Raw genomic sequence first — 16,440 nt, forward strand, 5'->3', positions numbered from 1 at the left:
TTTGAGACGGTGAGGTTGGCACAGGATAGAACAGTGTTTAGGGCTCTTGTACATACGATCTCTCTGAGTCACAAGCGACTCGACGGCACATAACAACAACAACAACAACAACAACATCCCCATCAAGGCCTGTGTAATGGGCAGATCAGGGCGCTGAACTATGGAAAGTTTGTATTCTGGCTGTCTAATGGGGAGACTCTCAGCAAAGCTTCATTCTCAAATAAAATCTCAATGCTAAGGTTAGGTGTAGAAAGTCTCCTTCAAGTGACTTTTGGTATCTTTACAAACACATTGTAACGAAAAGACATTTATCCAAGGCTCATATAAGATTCTTCGTGGAGGGAGACTCCCCAAAATAATTGTGTATACTCCAGAAACATTAGTCCAGAAGAGGCTCTGAAATCAAGCAGATTAATGCTAAGGGTTATGGAAACTGTGAAACTTCTGTAAATCAGAGGCTTATGAAATTTGATGACATTCAGGTTAAGTAAAAAAGTAAGTAAACAGATGAAGGTGTGGAAGTTAGAGATTAGGGAGGTGGCTGTTTGAAATTTTTTTGTTTGGTTTTAACTTATTACTAAAATGTAGTTTTTATTTCAGTGTCAATGCCTACCCTATGTAAGAAGTGATGGTTTTGTGTAATTGAGTACCTGTTTAATGCAAGAGTTAATTATTTTAAAAGTGTACTTCAATGGCAGGCTTATGTTCAATGGGAGGTTTGACTCTCAGGCTTTTCCTCTAAAATAAACTGCAGACCTTTTGTAATATTAGATATACCTTTGTTCACTTATAGAGCAGTAATAATAATGAAATCCAATTTATATACCATCCAGCATAAAGAAAAGAGCCATGGTGGTAGAGTGCTTAAGTACTTTGCTACTAACCAAAAGGTTGGTAGTTTGAATTACCAGCTTCTCTAAGAGAGAAAGACATAGCCATCTACCTGTGTAAAGATAGCTGTTGTTGTTGTTGTTGTTGTTGTTGTTAGATGCCATCGAGTCAAGTCACAGCAACCCTCTGAACACATAATCTGAAACTTGTCCCATTTGGTACTATCTATTGGGGAATGTTGGGGAGGAAGGGAGGGCCTCTGTCCAGGACAGATTGCCTAGTTTTGGATAAATGCAAGCCTCCCAACGGCCTTTAATATGGGGTAGAGAAAGCTCTCCTGTGTTTTGCCAAACCAGCCTGAGAAAGCTAGCCACCTGGGAAGACGACTGCCGCCATCTGTTGAGCTGGAAGTGGTCAGCATGAGGCTGAGGTTCTCCTATCCAATCCGCAATCCCACATCTGCAAGCCCACCCTATCCTGTCTTCCTGTTTACTTGCTTGTATATAAGTACACTGCAGCCCCCAATAAAGTTGAGCTGGACTGACTTTCTGAACGGCTCTCAGAGTGGTGTGTCTCTGTCATGCTTACCCCCAACAGGGTGTCACTATTTGTTGCAGCGAACAGACAGTGTCAGCCATCCTCATTATCTCTGAGACACAAGAGCTCATTGCTGAAGACACAATGCCAATCCATCTCGTTGAGGATCTTCCTCCAGTTCACTGACCCTCCATTTTTCCAAATACAATGCCCCTCTCCAATGAATAGCCTCACTAAGCTACGTGTGGAACATATGAAAGACAAAGTGTCACCAACCTTGCTTCCAAGGAGCACTCTGTCCACACCCTTTTCAGGAAATCTCTGTTTGCTCTTTTGGCTGTCCATGGACTATTCCGTACTCTTCCCCAACACTAGAACTCGAAGGCATCAATTCTTCCTTTGTCATCTTTATTCATTTTCAGTTCTTTGGTGCACAGAAGGTGATTGAGAAGACCATGACCTGAGCAAGGTGCACTTTAGTCTTCAAACTGACACCATTGCTCTCCAGTATTCTGGAGAGGTCTTTGACAGTAGTCTTGCCCAATAAAGTATATCTCCTGATTTTCTGACTGCTGATACTGTTGAGTGTGTATTCAACAGTACATGGAGAGGGAACTACTAGAAATACTAGCTAGTTTTAGTAGAGGCTATGGCACCAAAGGTATAATGGCTGATATCAGATGAATCCTGGTTGAAAGCAGAGAATAGGAGAAGAATATATATTTGTGTTTTATTTACTATGCAAAGGCATTTGACTGCATGGATCAGAGTAAATTATGGCTCACATTGAGAAAGTGAGAATCCCAGAACACTTAATTTGGCTCCTACAGAATCTATACCTAGAGCAACATGCTGTTGTGCAAACAGAGCAAGGGAGCACTGTGTGGTTTAAGATCAAGAAGGGGGTGCATCAGGGTTATATTCTTTCTCCATACCTATTCATTCTGTATAATGAGCAAGTAAACCATGATGCTGGACTCTATGAAGTGGAGTGTGGCATCAGGATTGGAGCATAAAGTTTATAGCCTTAGAAACCTCCTGGAGTTAGACTTTGCTTTACACATTTTCTATAAGTAATAATCAACTTCATAGCATTGTGTTGGTTTTGCAACTTTGTAGTATAAGGAAAGCTACCTATGTAAAGTGATTTTATCTATGGAGTGAAAGCAGCTCAATCAACTAAAACTTGATAATATTGCTTAGCTATTAACTAAGGAGATAAACAAAACCTGTACACAGAGTTAAAATGAAAGGTGATAGTAATACAATGTTGGTAAAGAATCCTGACTATAGCAGGGTGAGCCGTGCGTTTGGCCCCCAGTGGGCGGTGGGGTGAGCCGTGCATTTGGCTCCTGGAGGGGTGAGCCGGCCCTCGGGGTGAGCTCCTCAGCCCTCAGATTGTACCATCTGACTGACTCCTGGGTAGAAAAAACTGCCTAAGGTATACAGATAATTTTATCGAGGCTACTTTCCTCCACGCTCTCCTCCAGTACACCCATAAGTAACATCCCCAAAGCCCTTCTATTTGTAACTCACAAGTTTGTTCTCTCTAGATTTGCTCCCATTTCTATAGGTAACTTTAACACTGAGTTTTACTCCAGACCTGACCCTGAACCCAGTTCCAGAGGGGAAAAAAAGGAAATACAACGGCCAGTTAAGGAAGCAAAGGAGGATGGAGCCTCAGTGTTCAGTCAACCATCCCCTTTGGAACCAACTGGGAAAACACTTTACAGTCCAGAGGCAAGTAAAGGTCAGGAAAACATCTTCTAACAGAACAAGAAGGCAAGCAGCTTCAACCCAAGACCACCAGAAAGGGGATAAAGTATGCTCCCTTTCCCCTTCACATCAACGCCCCAGTTCAGCATGAAGAAGCCAGAGAGTCTGGGCCCAATTCCCAAATGAGAAACCCACAAGTGAAAAAAACAGTTTGTTTAATCACCATTGGACTATGCTTACTATTGCCCTGAATCATCTGATCCCCACTGCATCCTTTCCATTTCCTTCACCTGCTCCCCCCACCAACCAAATTGTGCAGCCTTGCAACTGCATCCCTGCAATTTTCATCCCTGCCCATCCTCACCCTTATGCTCCTAACCCTCACCTCTGTGTATCCCCAACATGTTTTTCCCAATAATTTTCTTTTTTTAAAAAAAGAATCCTGACTCTATTATGGAATGCCAGAGAAACAAACAAATCTAACTCAGAAGAAGAAGAACCAGAATTCTCCCTAGAATAGTGGTTGAGGAGGTTTACGTACTCTAACACATTTTCAGGAAAGATCAATCCCCAGAGAAGGCTGCAATGCTTGGTAATTAGAAAGTGAAAAAGATGCAGGCCATCAATGACATGGGTTAACATAGTTGTTTCAACAATGGGCTCAAATATAACAATAATAGTGAGGACAGCTCCGGACTAGTCAGTGTTCCAATCAGTCACACATAAGGTCATTACGAGTCAGAACTTAGAGAGCACACAACAACAACAGCAATATAGTGTCTCTTTTATTTTGTGTTACTGCCTGTAAGATGCTAAGTTGAAATATTGGCTGACTTTTTTTTTCAGTCAGGGGGAAAAAAATAACAGCAGATGGGCCAAACAGAAGGCAGAGCCAAATCATTTTGTGTCCCTTTTAATGTAGTGCTGTTGGATTTTGGTTGGGTTTTTTAAAAATTTTTTTCAATTTCATTGCAGATATGACTGTGATAGATAATCTTATATCAGAAAACATGCATCAGATTTTCCTCTAATTATAGTACATGTGTGTTTCTTTTATGACTACTTTTACAAGTGGCATTTTACAACTGAAATCACTTCAGGAAAGGATGAATGAAACTGAGAATCCTTACGCAGTGGAAGCATTAAGTAAGGACAGCAGAGGTTGATAGGAGTAAATCTTTTAGTGTGATGCTAATGTCCTGTATTTGATGTTAATTGACTTTACTCATGATGATGTTTACTAGCTATCACACATAAACTCTGATTTTATTCAATTTGTCATCAGGAGCTAAGTGATATAACAGTAACAGCAACAGATGTTGGGACTGACAAGCCAAATTCATGGAAATTCAGCCACTAATTTCTCCTCAAAAATAAATGGTCTGACTTTATAATCTCGTGACTTCATTTCTTTCATACGCAGTCTATGGGTTTGCGCTGTGGAACTGAAATGCCATCTGTTTCCTGGACACAAATAACCTTGGTTACTGCCCCACATGGTAAGTCTATCCATCAGGGTTTAACTAGCCCTACCTTGTCATTTTGAACTCTGCCTTCCAACTCTAATATTCTCAGTCAGAAACCCAATTGGAAGAATGATCAAATTTCCCCAGCAAATTTGCATTTTTGGCAGGTCTGCCTTAAACCCAAAGCTTTTGAATTGCATGATATCCACTAAATTCTTAAAATGTATTTATCATTGGAGAGAAACATATATATTTTTTAATGCCTTCCCTAGACTTTTCTATTGAGACAGGATGGTTTATTACTAATGAAAATAAGTTTTATTTAATTAATAATATGTTATGTTGATTATTGTTTATAAAAATTTTTCTCCCTCTTATTGATGGCAACAACCCAGTGCTTATTATTCACAATTTACAGATAAAGGGGTGGGGGGAACACCTTGGTAAGGTAGAGGATTTATTGATAAATTTGAAGAGTGGTTAGGATCTGAGAAAGGCTGGGGATGGGATGAGAAAGACAAAATAGGCATAGATTCTGTCTTTTTTAGTAAAATACATAATATAGTAGAAACCTCTAACGTATGTTATATATTTTTAACAATATTTTAATTATATGTTATATATTCTTTAACAACAGTCAAGTGCTATGAAGACACGAAAAGAATGTTACTAGATCTTGCAAGTCAAGAGGTCCTACTCTGAAAAAAAATACATTTAATCCCAAGTTAGATGGATGGCTGGGGAAAACACAGGTGGAAATTAAAAGGGAGACAGAGAAACATAGCTTTAGGAAGTCTTTAGAATGACAACATTTTCAAAGAACAGATGAAAGACTAACGAACTGGGTTAAAAGTTAGCAAAAGGAAAGGTGGCATGAAGAAAATCTAGGAAAGTAAGGAAAATAACTTAGGATCACTTTGAAGATCTACCTCATTTCCCAGTGTCATCCAACTGAAAACTAGCCTCACAGAGATTAAAAATTGTCTCGGTGTATAACCAAGTGGTTTTCCCATTCTCACCACAGTCCTATAACAAACAAGAGTACAGACACTACTCATTATCTTTCACAAGGTAATTTGGCCTTTTCCCCATTTCTCTGGTGACTTAGTGGTAAGGAGTCGTGCTGCCAATCCAAACGCACATAGTTCAAATGCACCAGCTATTTTGTAGGAGGAAGATGTGTAATCACATCTCATGTGATTGACAGTCTCTGAAAACACACTGGAGGGAGTATTGTGCTATTCCCCCTCCAAGACCTCATTATGTGTGTCTCTTCATTTGTATCTTTTTTGGTTATAGTGAAAATTTATACTCTCTTTGAGATGCTATAAGTTGTTCCAGCAAATAAATAACCTATAGAGACAGTGAGAGCCGGTAGAGGGTAGCTGTGCCTGTTTGGCAGTCTGAAAAGATGTTTCCTCCTCACATATGAACTCTAGCCTAGATCCAGGTGGTGGTGAGGATCTGAGAAATGTTGCCTGGGCAGCTGGTTAGAAAGATAATTGAGTCATGAGTTCGGACTCAGCTCTGAGTGGCTAAGGTTGAAGGGAAAATGTGCTTCAAGAAAGCTTGGCAATGAAGAAGACTACCGAGGAAAGAAAGGATATGATTATTGTTGCTGTTGTTAGTTGTCATTGAGTGGAGTAAGACCCACAGCGAACCTATGACCCACAGATCTGAACCGCATGCTATTCTGCCTCATCCTCAAACTTCCTGACACACTAGAGCCCATTGCACAGTGAGGGTGTCAATCCACCTGGTGAAGGGTCTTCCTCTCCTTTGCTGACCCTCTGTTTCCAAGCATCACAACCCTCTCCTAGGAACAGCCCCTCCTGGAAATATGCCTGAAGAATGTGGGACAAAGCTTTATTATCTTCGCTTTCAGAGAGTACTCTGGCTGTACTTTCTCAGATATATTTGTTTGTTCTTCTGGCTGTCCATTGGATGTTCAGTTCTTCAACACCACAGCTCAAAGGCATCAATTTGTCTGTCATCCTTATTTCTTTTCCAGTCCTCAGATGCACAGCAAGTGACCAGAAAGACCATGTCCTGAATCAGACGCACCTTAGACCTCAAACTGGATGCCTCCTACCAGAGCAGCCCTTTTCCCTCTGAAATGATCCCCGCCATCTCTTGACATGCTTAACCACACTTCACAAGAAGAGCAGAAAGCATTACCGGCCCTGTTCTCCACTTTCTTTTTCCACTAGAAATGAAAAGTTACTTTTGAGATTAAATCTGTTGCTGTTCTAAAGGTTACTGCAGGAGACTGAGCTGTTGTTTTTGTAAACGAATTGTTTGATCTAGACGTTCTTCTTCCTCTTGCCTTCCTTCCACCAAATCAGCTTAACACAGTCAATTGTGAGTCTACCAGACTCTATTCTGGAGTAAATAGAAAAAACAAAACAACTGATTAAATTCGTGACATGATATAATAATTTTTAAAAGAAAAAAAATAATTTGGAGAGGTCCCTAACTGTAGAATTTCCCAGTGCAATTCATCTCCAGATTTCCCAACTACTGGTACAAAGGAGGTTGATTGTGAATCCAAGTAGGATGAAGTTGTTGACAGTTTCAATCTTTTCTTTATTTATCGTAATATTGCCTGTCAGTCCAGTGATACATTCCCACAAAGGTAGCAATGACGATGGGATTTGATTCATGTGAACATTATAGCACAGGGATTAAAGTGGAATTTGTGCCCCATGGCCCAGGCTTAGCGTACTACCCATTTTGAATCCATGCTTTCAGATGACAGTCTTTTAAAAGTAACAGGAGATTGTAAGCTAAGGTAGTATTTCAATATTGGATTCTTTCTATTTATCTTATTGAAATGTTTGCTACACTAAGATTTATCGACTACTGCCTGTATCCCAAGCTTTGATCTTTTTGCTTTCTTTTTGCATTATTTGCTAAGGAGCTTTAGTGGCTTCCTGGTAAGAAGTTGCACTGAAATCCTAAAGAGACATGGTTTCTTACATGTTTCCTACTGGCTGTCTGCTCTATGGGAGAAGAATGGGCAACCTCCTCCTGTGTGAATTACTGCCTCTGAAAACCCACTGGAGGGTCAGCTATTGATTGGTCCAACTTGACAGCACACAAAAACACGTATTATTTAGGAGCATTGGTGGTAGAATAGAATAAGCACTGGCTTATTTGAAAGTTGTAAGTTCAGACCCACAAGTTACACCACAGGGGAGAAAGTAATTTCCTTCCATTAATTAAGATTTATAGCCTCAGAACCTAATGAAAGCTGCCATGAGTTGAATAGGGTATAAAACATGTATATCTAATTTTCCTCCTGGTAGACTGATCAGGCGGTGAGGAGTTGCACTACTTACCCAAAGGCAGGTGGTTCAAAACTACCAGCTACTCCACGGGAAAATGACAGGCACTCTCTTCCTGTACAGTTTATAGCCTCTGGAAACTTACTAGAAAGCCAGCTCTGAGTCAGTTCCTGCTTGATGGCACATGAAGACAACAACAACAAAATTTATGTCTAATTTTAACAGCAACTTGGACAAAGGTCCCCATATAGGGAAAGAGAGAGGACTGGATGTCAGAATAAAGGTGAATCCAACTGGTCATACCCATCTGTTCAGACCTCAGGGCATTGAGCACATTCCCTCCCATCTGGCTCTCGTTTTCAGAATTAGAACATGACCTCCTTGCCTCTCCTCCCTTGGTCCTTGTCTCCCAGAAAAATGTGAGCGCGGGATAAGAAACAAATGTAGGTGAAATTTTGGAAGGAGTATTTCTCAAGGAGTATCCGTCACTGAATTCTCCCCTCCCGTATTTCTCAAAGAGTGTCTTTCACTGAATTCTTCCCTCTCATGATCTATTCAGAAAAATGTAGACCTAATTAATAAAGCTTAATGGTTTTACTTGCTAAGAAGGAACAAATTTCACCAAAACAAAGCAGGGGAGGGGGAATCTTTGGCTGATTAATAGTGTCAGACATTCACCAGTGCTGTATTCCACACAGCTTGCCTTTAGTCCTGACTCCCTATTTACAAAGACAATTTCTCTATTGTATCCAGGCATTTTCTCTACTCTATTAGGGGACTCGAATCCACTTAAAAAATCTTATTTTAACAGACAATTTAGATTTAGCATACTGGCTCTGACCTAATTTTGTGGGTTATAGTTCCAGGGACAATAACATGTTCAGAGTTTTAGTTGTGCTATTTTAGTCTGCTTGGTTAATCTTGGACACTGGGACTCCCACTGAGCTCTCTGGTATTACTTGAGAGGGCAGAAGAGTTTCCTCAGACCAACAGCCGAGTGCCTCCAGGCTGAGGAGAGGAATTTCTGGCCTTCTGTGCCACTCAGGTATGGCCACTGAAGTGATAGGATTTTTGACTGGTGCCATCAGGCTGCCAGGACCGGTAAGGAACAATGTACTTCCCCAAATAGGTATTTGTGGTGGGATCCCACTCACTGGAGCCTCTGCCTCTCAGTATCTCTCAGGGGCACTTCTCTCCCAGCTGCTAGCCCATTCCATAGTATCAGGTCCCAATAGATGCAGCTCACCAATCCTGCCAGGCTTATAGTGCATGCTGTGGAGTTAAGCCTTCTGTTGCTAGGTTGGCGGTCAGGAACTCCAGACCTGAGATTCCTTCTGCTGGTGGCTGTTCACAGATGTCTTCTCACCATGCTGTTGCTCCAGTCCTCAGGTACTCTAACCAGATGCTTTCTTTTGTCCACCTACATTTCAGAGTTCTTTTTCAGTTCTTTCTTGTGTTATTTCTATTTTTATATTTATACTGAGTAGGATCAGCAAGCAAAATTTTCTGCCCTTTTAAATTTGTGGACCTGGGACTTTTCACTTTCTTCTGGTAGAAAAAGTAAAATTTTTTTCAAATATCTTTTATTGGATTTTTTAAAATTAAAAAAATTAGTGAAATTTAAATCTAAAGCAAACTTTTTAAAAAGTGAAGCTATGAAACAGAAAAATGTTCATAAATTATTGTTAAGCTAAACAGATTTTTCTTTTTAATTAAAATATCTCTAGGATCCAGAAGAAAGATGAGCTGATGGAAGTCTTTAGGACAGAGTCCTGAACGTGAATGGAACACATATTGAGACAAAGTGGGTAGTAAGATACCTAAACAATATTTGGTGTCTTACTGAGATGGGAGGGTTTTTTTTTTCTGTTTTGTTTTGTTTTTATCTTATTAACAGTATTTATTTATTTATTTTTCCTCAGTCAAACCCTGAGCCAATCACTTTCCCGAAGCTGCCTAGGGAGTTACAGGGAAAGGAACACATAGGGCAGACGAGACATGGGGAGAGAAAACCAACATACTATGGGATGTGGAGACGGTTCCTTCACATGGCGAAGAGGATCAGAAAGGCCACCATCAGGCAAAAGAGCCCCATGGCCTCTGAGAGGGCAAAGCCCAGAATGGCGTAGGAGCAGAGCTGCTGCTTCAGAGAAGGATTCCTGGCATAGCCAATGATGAGGCTCCCAAACACAGTCCCCATCCCAGCTCCAGAGCCAGCCACTCCAACCGTGGCAGCCCCAGCCCCAATGAACTTGGCTGCTGTGTCAATATCCCTTGAGACAGTCCTGGTTTGGAAGTTGCGACTAGGGACAAATGAAATCAAGGAACCTGGGGCTGGCAAGCAGCTGAAATTCTCATCTCTCAGTGTCTCTGGTTGTTTCAGGACCACTGCAGACAGTGGACGGCTCAGCAGCTGAGGGGCGCTCCTGACCAGGGAAGGGGTGGAGACAAACTTGGTGCAGGTATACATTTTCAGGGGATGAGGGGCTGTGGTAGGAAACCTGCTCCCAGTGCAGAGAAGACAGAGAGAGGAGGGGGAGGGGAGGGTTATTTTAAGCCTCTCTTGGGAATAAAAATAGTACTGTCTTAGTTCTCTAATATAAGGGAACACTGCATGCTCTAAAATCAAGAAAGGTGTACATCAAGATTGTACCCTTTCTCTACATCTATTCATTCTCTCTGCTGAGAAAATCATTCAAGAAGCTGGACAATATGAAGAAGAATAATTTCTCTAATCAGGATTAGAGAAAGACTCATCAACAAGCTGCTTTATGCAGATGACACAACTTTGCTTGCTGAAAGTGAAGAGAACTTGCAACACTTGCTAAGAAGATCAAAGACTACAGCATTCACTATGGATTATATCTCACCACCAAGAAAATAAAAACCCTCTTCACCAGGCCAGCAGGCAACATTATGGTAGATAGAGAAAAGACTGAAGTTGTCAATGATTTACTTTTACTTGGATCCATCCATGGTAACAGCAAGTTTTCAAAGACCTATTGCATTGCGAAAAACCTGCTGGCAAAGACCTCTACAATGTGCTAATAGCATCAGTTGAAGACTAAGGTGAACTTGGTCCAAGGCATAGTTATTTCAATTACTTGCTGTGCACCTGAAAGTTGGCCAAGGAATAAGGATGATAGAAAAATTGATGCCTTTGAGTTTGGTGGTGTGAAAGAATACCGTGGATTGCCAAAAGAATAAACAAGTTTGACCAAAAGGAAGTGCAAATAGGATGCTCCTTAGAGGCAAAGACGGTGTAACTTCATGTCACGTATTTTGTGCATGTTGTCAGGAGCGACCAACACGCCTCTCCTGTTATTGGAAACATTCTAGTTCTTGGGAAAGTACATCATGCTGGGGAACGCACAGAGTCAGCAAAAGAGTGGTGAACAAGATGAACTGACACCTTGATGCTAACAGTGGGTTCAGGCGTATCAGAGACAGAACCAGGAACAAATCTATTGTTCATAGAGTCTCTATGTTATAGTTGATTTAATGGCACCTAATAACATGTTCTCTAGTGCCGATATTTCAGTAATATCACAGGCAGATTTCCTTTTAAAACCACAAATTTATTCTTATAGATGAGGCTAGAAGTCCAAATTCAGCTTTTATCTCCATTTTTCTCTCTCTGTCTTTCTGACAGTTGTGGAAGAAACGGTTCCCTTCCGCATCTGTAGGCTGATGTTCCTTGGAAATCCCCACGTGTCGTGGCCATACTTTCTGTGAAGGAGTTTCCTCATGCAAAGACCTGAGTTCAAAAGATACCCTCTCTCTTGATGATGCTGGCTTGGTGGTGTTGAGGTCTTCTCTGCTTTCTTTCCTCCCATTTATATCAAGGAAGATAAAAGACATAGGGAAATGCCCTTTACATCTGAGCAGTGTTTTAGTGGAAATAAGAGAAATTTAGTTCTACTCGTAATGCTTTACAATGGTTTGATTTAGCAGCTCTTGAGACATCATGTTTATATGCTCTTGTTGTTAAGTGTTGTGGAATCAACTGAGACTCATAGTGACTCTATCAACAATGGACTTGAACCTGCCCCATCTTGTGCCCTCCTGACCATCTCTGACACACTTGAGCCCACCGTTCAATCACTGGTCAGGCCATCTAGCTGAGGATCTTTCTCTTCTTCACTGATGTTCCACCTTTCCAGGCATGATGTCCTTTCCTAAGGACTGGCCACTCCTCACAAAATGCCCCAAACATTGAAGTTTCATGATCTTCGCCTCCAAGGAGCATCCTAACTGCACTTTTTCTAAGACATATCTGTTTGGTTTTTGTGTCAGTTCATGGAATACTCAGCACTGTTCTCCAACATCACAACTCAAAGGCCTCGATTCTTCTTATATAATTTTTTTTCATTGTCCAACTTTCAGATACATAGCAAGTAACTGAAGAGATTATTATCAGTTGCACCTTGGTCTTCAAATTGACATCATTGCCCTTCAGTACTTTGGAGAAGTCCTTGACAGCAGATTTTTCCAATGCAATACGGTTGGTGTGTTTTATTTGTTTTGGTTTGGTTTGGTTTTGGGTTCCCCCTCCCAGGTGCTGGTGCCAAGTATATTGATTCTTGATCCAATCAAGATGAAATAATTGACAATTTGACAATCTCCTCTTCATCTATCATGATGCCAATTGTTTCCACATTTTATTTTTACACACATATTTTTTATATGGGCATAATTTATTTGTGACAAATGAGAAATTATTTGGGACTCAGAGAGATCAAAGAAAGATACACAATGGTTGTAAAGGCCTTTTGGTGCCTAAGCTATCTGAATAGGTCTCACTCATTTCCCAGGGCCTCAAGAAACTATGCACTTGCCTGAGGCCTCTACAGGAGACAAGGGGTCACCTGGGATAAATAGTCAAAGGTCTCAAAGAAGTCCCCCAGATGCAGAGTGAACTGCCCCACTGCAAGCCTTATGCAATATCAATCAACACCTCAGTAAATGCTGGAGCAAATGCTGGATAAAGGGTGATAATGGCCAATGATGAACAATGATGAACACTGAGTATTTCAGTGGCTGCAGGAATAGGTTCTAGTACATTTCCTGAATGTCCTGATGCTTTGAATTCCCCTTGCCCTATTTCCAATGCATTCCCTACATAGAGACAAAAAAGAATAGGACAAAATGAACATGAAAGATAAAAATATCAGTGGAATAAAACTGAAGTGATAAAGATCAAACCTAACTTACTAGTTTTATGTAGATTTGCCCAAATTAAATTTTCTCTCATGAAATGAAAGATTAACTTAAACTAGAGATTAAATTTAATGGTAAGCATGACACCTAATGCTCTTATGATATTCACAGTCTTCAGACTTCCTAATTGTGTTAAAATTCAACAAAAATACACAAGATTTTTAAAATTCTGTGTAGAAAAGCACAAATAAATATATTTATATTTGTTACAGATAGTCTTGCTCAGTTATAAAATTGTGTGGTGCATAAAATGTTAAGTGAATCACTATATATTTTCTAACAGCACATATTCTGTAGTACTTTTTATCTCTTTTTCAATGTGTAATAATAACATACGATAAATATGTTCTGTAGGCAATTTTCCTCACAGAGACTAACACCTGTTTTCTTTCCTCACTTCTCAGGGTGAGATAATTGCTAACAAATCTTTGAGAAAGCCTTACGTAGTATATTTTCTAAAATAGAAAAATAGAAACATCTTCTGCATTTTAATACAAAGGGATAATCAAGTCAGTTGTGGCGTATTGTGATATATTATCTATTACTAAAATTTAAGGCTTAAAGAAAACAAAAGGGGGTGAGGAAAACTAGCTCAGGTTCCATCTATCTAGCAGTGTCGAGAAATGTTAAACATATAATTCACTCTGTAAAACCATGAGTCACTATCTTCCAGGTTGAGAATATTAGAAAGATCTGGTGATCTGATCCTGTAAAGATTACAGCTTAGATACCATATTCATCAGCTTTACTCTCTGATTGCCCCATGTGAAAGCTGGATGACGAATAAGAAAGGGCAAAGTATAACTGATGTCTTTGGATTGTCATGTTGGCAAAGAATATTGAATAAACCATGAACTGACAAAGAACAAATAAACCTGTCTTGGAAGAAGTACAACCAGAGGGTCCTTTAGAAGCAAGAATGGTTAGACTTCATTTCACCTACTTGATACATGCTGTTGTTGTTGTTGTTAGATGCCGTCGAATTGAGTACACCTCATAGCAACCCTATGAACGACAGATCTGAACCCTGTCCTATCTTGTACCATCCTCACACATCCTGACACACTTTGTCAGTCACCATGTCAATCCACCTGGTCAAAAATCTTCCTCTCCTTCACTAACCCTCTACCTTTCTGAGCATCATGTCCCTTTCCAAGGAATAGCCCCTTCTAGCAACATGTCTGAGGTCTGTGAGTTGAAGCCTCATCATCCTTGCCTCAAAAGAGCACTCCGGCTGCACCCTCTCCAAGGCATATGTGTTTGTTCTTTTGGCAGTCCATGAGATGTTCAGCACTCTTCTCCAACACCAGAGCTCAAAGCCATTAATTCTTTTGTCATCCTTATTAATTGTACAGGTTTCAGATGCATAGCAAGTGATCAGAAAGACCATGGCCTGAATCAGACGCACCTTAGTCCTCAAACTGACATCATTACTCCTTCATCACTTTAGAACGGTCCCTAACTGCAGACTTTCCCAGTGCAGTACATTTCCTGATTTCCTGATGTTGGGTACCAAAGGTCTATTGTCGATCCAAGCAAGATAAAGTCATTGACAGTTTCAATCTTTTCTCCATCCATCATGATGTTGCCTAGTGGTCAAGATGCAGTTCATATTGAAACTGCATTCCTTGATCTTCTGAAACGAGTGCTTTGACTCTTCTTCACTTTCATCTGATGGTCTAACCCATAGTCCACCCTTGACCTAGTTTTGACTGCCGAAATTGAAATTTCTTCCACACATATAATCAATCTGATTCTGATGCAGCCCATCCGGTGAGGATTACTCTATGCTACTATGTTGGGAACAACAAACAGAAGAGGAACAGTGTTGTATTCATAGTCAGTCGATTTCAAGTTCTATTCCTGAAATACAATGCTGTGAGTGATAGGATATTATATATACATATACAAGGAAGACCCCATTAATATGACTATTATTCAAATATATGCTAGACCCGAAAAGGAAGAAATTGAGAATCTTTAGCAAACCTTGCAGTATGAAATTAACTGAACATGCAATCAAGATGTGATAATGATAAATGGTGACTGAAATGCAAAAGTTAGAAACAGTGAAGAAGGAATAGTAATTTGAAAATACGAGCTTAGTGATGGAAATGAGGCTGGACGTAGAATGATCGAATTTTGTATTTTCAATGATCTATTTATTGCAAATGCCTTTTTAAAAAAACACAAATGGTGACTTTACACACGGACCTCACCTTGTGGACCGCATAGTAATCAGGAGGACTAGAGCTTGGAAAAAGACATCATGCCTAGAAAAGTAGAAGGTTAGTGAAACGGAAGAAGACTCTTCATGAGATCATTTAACACAGCGACTGCAACAATGAACTTAAAGACAGTAAAGATTGTGAGAATTTCATTCTGATGCACATAAAGATCACTATGAGCGGGAGCTGACTTGAGGGCACTTAACAACAATAAGGGAGTTCTAGTGGTTTAGTGGTAAGGAATTGTGCTGCCAACCTAACGGTACACAGTTTGAATCCACTAGCTGCTCCATAGGAGATAGGCAATTCCTTCCTGTGTGATTTACTGGCTCTGAAAACTCCCTAGAGGGTCAATTATGAGTCAGTTTTAATTCTACAGTACTCAACAACAACAATATGGGGTTACTATTTGTTTAGATCAACCAGAAGGTACCTAGCAACAACAATATAGATTAAAAGTTCTGCTCAAGTATGCTTGCTATTTGTTGATATAGGCCTGCCTTGGAGATATCATGGGCTCATTTTCAAGCCACCACCATAAAATGAATATTTAATAAAACAAGCCACATAAGCAAAAGAATAAAAACACCCCAAGTTACACAAATACTTTAGTTTCCCAGTATACTTAAAAGTTATGTTTACCATATTCTGTAGTCTATTAAGGATACAATAGCACTCATTAAGAAAAAGTTTGAAATATTGCTAAAATTAACAAAATATGACTCACACATAAAGTAAGCACACTCTTGGGGGTAAAAATAGTGCTAATAGACTAGTTTAACAAGAGGTTCCACAAACTTTCAATTTGTAAAAGACATACTGTGAAGTACAATAAAGGAAAGTGTAATAAAATAATGTGTGACTATAAATAAAAATTATCTCTCCTCTGAAACCTTTCTTGATTATCAGACAGAATGAACTAAAATCATCCTCCTTTGTGTTTCATTTTTACTTTTCACTTAGGTTTCATTAGTATTTATGGAATTATTTCATCTCTAATTTTGTGTCTTATTTTTGCTGCACCAGTCATTAGCATTTGAGATGATTACATATTGGCTATTTGTGGAATCCATAAATATCTCACAAAGCTTTGTCTTTATCATATATTAGTGTTTCTTACACCTTAAGTAAGAATTGTGGAGAATTATAACCTTA

The 16,440-nt window shown here is 39.8% G+C and overlaps 1 protein-coding gene across 1 annotated transcript; it reads right to left on the reverse strand.

Annotated features, from left to right (window-relative positions):
• Positions 1 to 9,881: 9,881 nt before the first annotated feature.
• LOC102866060 (ATP synthase F(0) complex subunit C2, mitochondrial-like) lies at positions 9,882 to 10,307 on the reverse strand. The gene has a single exon (XM_006886897.1). It carries the CDS (start codon positions 10,305 to 10,307, stop codon positions 9,882 to 9,884), a length of 426 nt encoding a protein of 141 aa, XP_006886959.1.
• Between the last annotated feature and the right edge of the window lie 6,133 nt (positions 10,308 to 16,440).

The sequence above is a fragment of the Elephantulus edwardii genome, unplaced genomic scaffold (genome assembly GCF_000299155.1).
Source record: "Elephantulus edwardii isolate Elephantulus edwardi_28Jun2011 unplaced genomic scaffold, EleEdw1.0 scaffold00052, whole genome shotgun sequence".
Taxonomy (NCBI): Eukaryota; Metazoa; Chordata; class Mammalia; order Macroscelidea; family Macroscelididae; genus Elephantulus; species Elephantulus edwardii.